This window comes from Sinohyriopsis cumingii, chromosome 8, assembly GCF_028554795.1.
Source record: "Sinohyriopsis cumingii isolate HCF-2022 chromosome 8, ASM2855479v2, whole genome shotgun sequence".
Classification (NCBI taxonomy): domain Eukaryota; kingdom Metazoa; phylum Mollusca; class Bivalvia; order Unionida; family Unionidae; genus Sinohyriopsis; species Sinohyriopsis cumingii.
This window is the reverse complement of record NC_142968.1, coordinates 26,028,747-26,031,562: the sequence shown is the minus strand read 5'-3', so window position 1 is coordinate 26,031,562 and position 2,816 is coordinate 26,028,747. Positions and strand designations below refer to the sequence as shown.

General features: G+C 39.7%; 1 protein-coding gene across 4 annotated transcripts in view; it reads left to right on the top strand.

Annotated features, from left to right (window-relative positions):
* Positions 1–2,816, top strand: part of LOC149793174 (uncharacterized) — a 15,714-nt gene extending 12,898 nt beyond the window's left edge. For all 4 annotated transcript variants that reach the window (XM_089967102.1, XM_089967100.1, XM_089967104.1 and 1 more), the window contains one exon: positions 749–2,816. In XM_089967102.1, coding sequence (XP_089823228.1) covers positions 749–770 — 22 coding nt within the window. In that variant the 3' untranslated portion in view covers positions 771–2,816. The remainder of the gene's footprint in view (positions 1–748) is intronic.

Here is a 2,816-nt window from a genome sequence, read left to right as displayed (position 1 = left end):
GCGGTTGCACTAATCTGTATCTGTTTTACGATATATTTTACACAATTAATGTGTACCGCCGGATGAAGGGTTATCAGAATTCTATAAGCATTGTAATTTTCATCATTTCACCCGTTCTTGTTTTTGTCCAGGCCAAAGGGGACTATTCCAACAAATGCTGATCAGCCATAAACATTCTCTCTCTCTCTCTCTCTCTCTCACACACACACACACACACACAATAAGATATTGATTATTGTCTGCCGTCTTGTTCCAGTTTATACACTAAGACTATTTAGGACGATCCTGCTTATATAGACCCAAGTTTGCACTTAGGTGGAAACAATAGCGTTAGGCTACTCTAGCACCATTGCTAACATGGCCGACTAATGTCAAACGTGCAATGCGTTTCTGGTCACTGCGCCGCCATAACCTAATCTATCACGTACTGAGACGAGACTGGGACGTAGAAGCCACAAAAACAACTTCTAAAATATGAGAAATATCAATAAATATGTCATGCAATAAAGTGTCTTTATTGAGAAAATACAAATAAATCAACCACATAGACAAGCTGCGACAGAATTCTTAACGCCATTTGTCTAACCTCGGTGTCATTAGTCGTAGTCATTTGATGTTACAAACGTACAACATGTGGTCTTTGATTTGTTGCTTGCTGGGTAAATCGGCCAGTTCATTTGTCCGTTCTTGAATGATGTCTTATACGCCTCCAACTCACTAAATGTACTGTTTTATATTTTTCTTTCAGAGGTCACAAAACGAGGACTTGAACAAATTTTGCACAACCATCAAATTTATCCAACAGATCCATATTCGTTCTGTACGACATTATATTCGGCAAGTGCAATTACATGATGGAAGTCACAGAAGAAGCGTTAGTACAGTACTGAGACTCTTACTTTTAAAATGAGTTCATGACTGTATTGTATCAAGATTTTCTTTTCTTTTCATTGACAAGTATTGCGTCGGTTTAAAGGTTATCTTTGATTTATTATTTTACTTGATTTGTTAGCAGAAAAAACATCCGTAACACACCTAATAAGTAGTAAAAATTAATATAAATTATCCACCAATCACCTTTACAGCCGTTCACCTACTCCCTCCCGTCCACTTGCAATGATTCCCTTCGACAAGAAATGTCCAACGAAAGCAAAATAGTAAGTGATATTTAGGTTACGATTGTCGCCTGAATGATACCGAATGCGAACACGAACACTATCTACGATGCCTTTAATAAAACTCAAATAACTAAAATACTTGTATTGGTGAACTTAATCCTTCTATGCCTTGGTAAGAGAGGACATTCTCTATCAAAAAGACCCCAGGAGAAAAACGTTCACAATAATATTAACTTGGTTTTCTGTTGCATCACAATGTTTGGAGACCCTGCCAAGATGATGTGTGGTAACTGAGATTGGTATTGATGTATAAACTATATTTTTAGTTGGTCTGCACTAAGTGCAGCAGTCAGCGTGCTTCGTCCATTTGTCGTTTTTGGAGGTTTTTGGCATTAGCAAATGTACGCATTTTCTGTTTCAGTCAATACCTAGGATACTGTAACTTCCACAGTCGTAACAGTTGTTTTCTGCATGCAGCTAAAATTGTAGTACACAAAAATTTAAAACTAGGTCACCATGTCATCGTGTACACATTATTGTTAAGATCAGGTTCTAGGTTTGGTGCTCAGAGAAAATCATGCCAATCGCCAGACAGTCACACATTGACGAAGAGATCATAATGTGTACACCAAAAGTCAACTGCATTTGTACTGTTGACATTTATCGTCCGTACATTAATGTCCTGAATACGCTATGCAATTTGTATATTTACGATCAGTTTCTTGTAGTGTCGGGAAACTTTGATTACAACACCACCATACTAAAAGTAAACCACTGTAACTTTCTTTTCACGCTCCTCAGATCATGTACATTTCCACATCGATATCCGCCTATGGGGCAATTTGGGTGCCCCGAGTGGTCTAAAGCGCTCACCGATCCGGATCACTGCCATCTCACCTCTGTCTGCCTGGGTTCGAATCCAAGGCTCGGCTAGCGTGGGTACGTGGGAAAGCCTGCAAATAGCTTCTCGTGGGTCGGTGGTTCTTCCCTGGGTTTTCCAGGGTTCTTCCTCCACCAGTTATACTGGCCGCCATGTATAGCCTGTCTAGTGCTGAAAAATGGCGTTAAACCCTACAGCAACAACAACAACAACAACTATGGGGCAATTTTGCATGTACAGTGGTGAAAACAAATATGAACACGCGTTCTGAGGAGTACTACGCACACAAACGGGTTGCTGTAAGCTAATTTTTCATGATTCATTGATCAGCTAAAGCCGAGGTGGTTCAATCTCGTGACCGACCATCATGTCAGCCTGGATCAGCAATCGTGTTTTCCGGTAAGGTATTTGACTAGGTTCGTCTCGGCATAATGACCTTCGCTGCGTTGATGTACCATAAAAAAACCGACCAAACCAAACCAAAATCCAGTGATCGTATAAATGTATCATGCTTATGCGTTTATCGGGCCTTACGGCTGTTGCCGACACGATGCTTAATATCGGTCTCTGAATGTCAAGTATTTACACTTGATGGATATATGCAAGTCCTTGATATTGATTCGTTTCTTGTACCCTGTTACTTGTAGTGCCTTCAAACTGAATATTAGCATAATCGTACAAAGTACAGCATTGTTATGTTAAAGAAAAGAGTAACTGGGACCTGCATCGACCACTTGGTTTGTCTCCATCATTACTCTGTAGTCATATTCTTGAGTGTTGGCAAATTCAAAACCTTTCAATAAAAAAATATAAGGCGA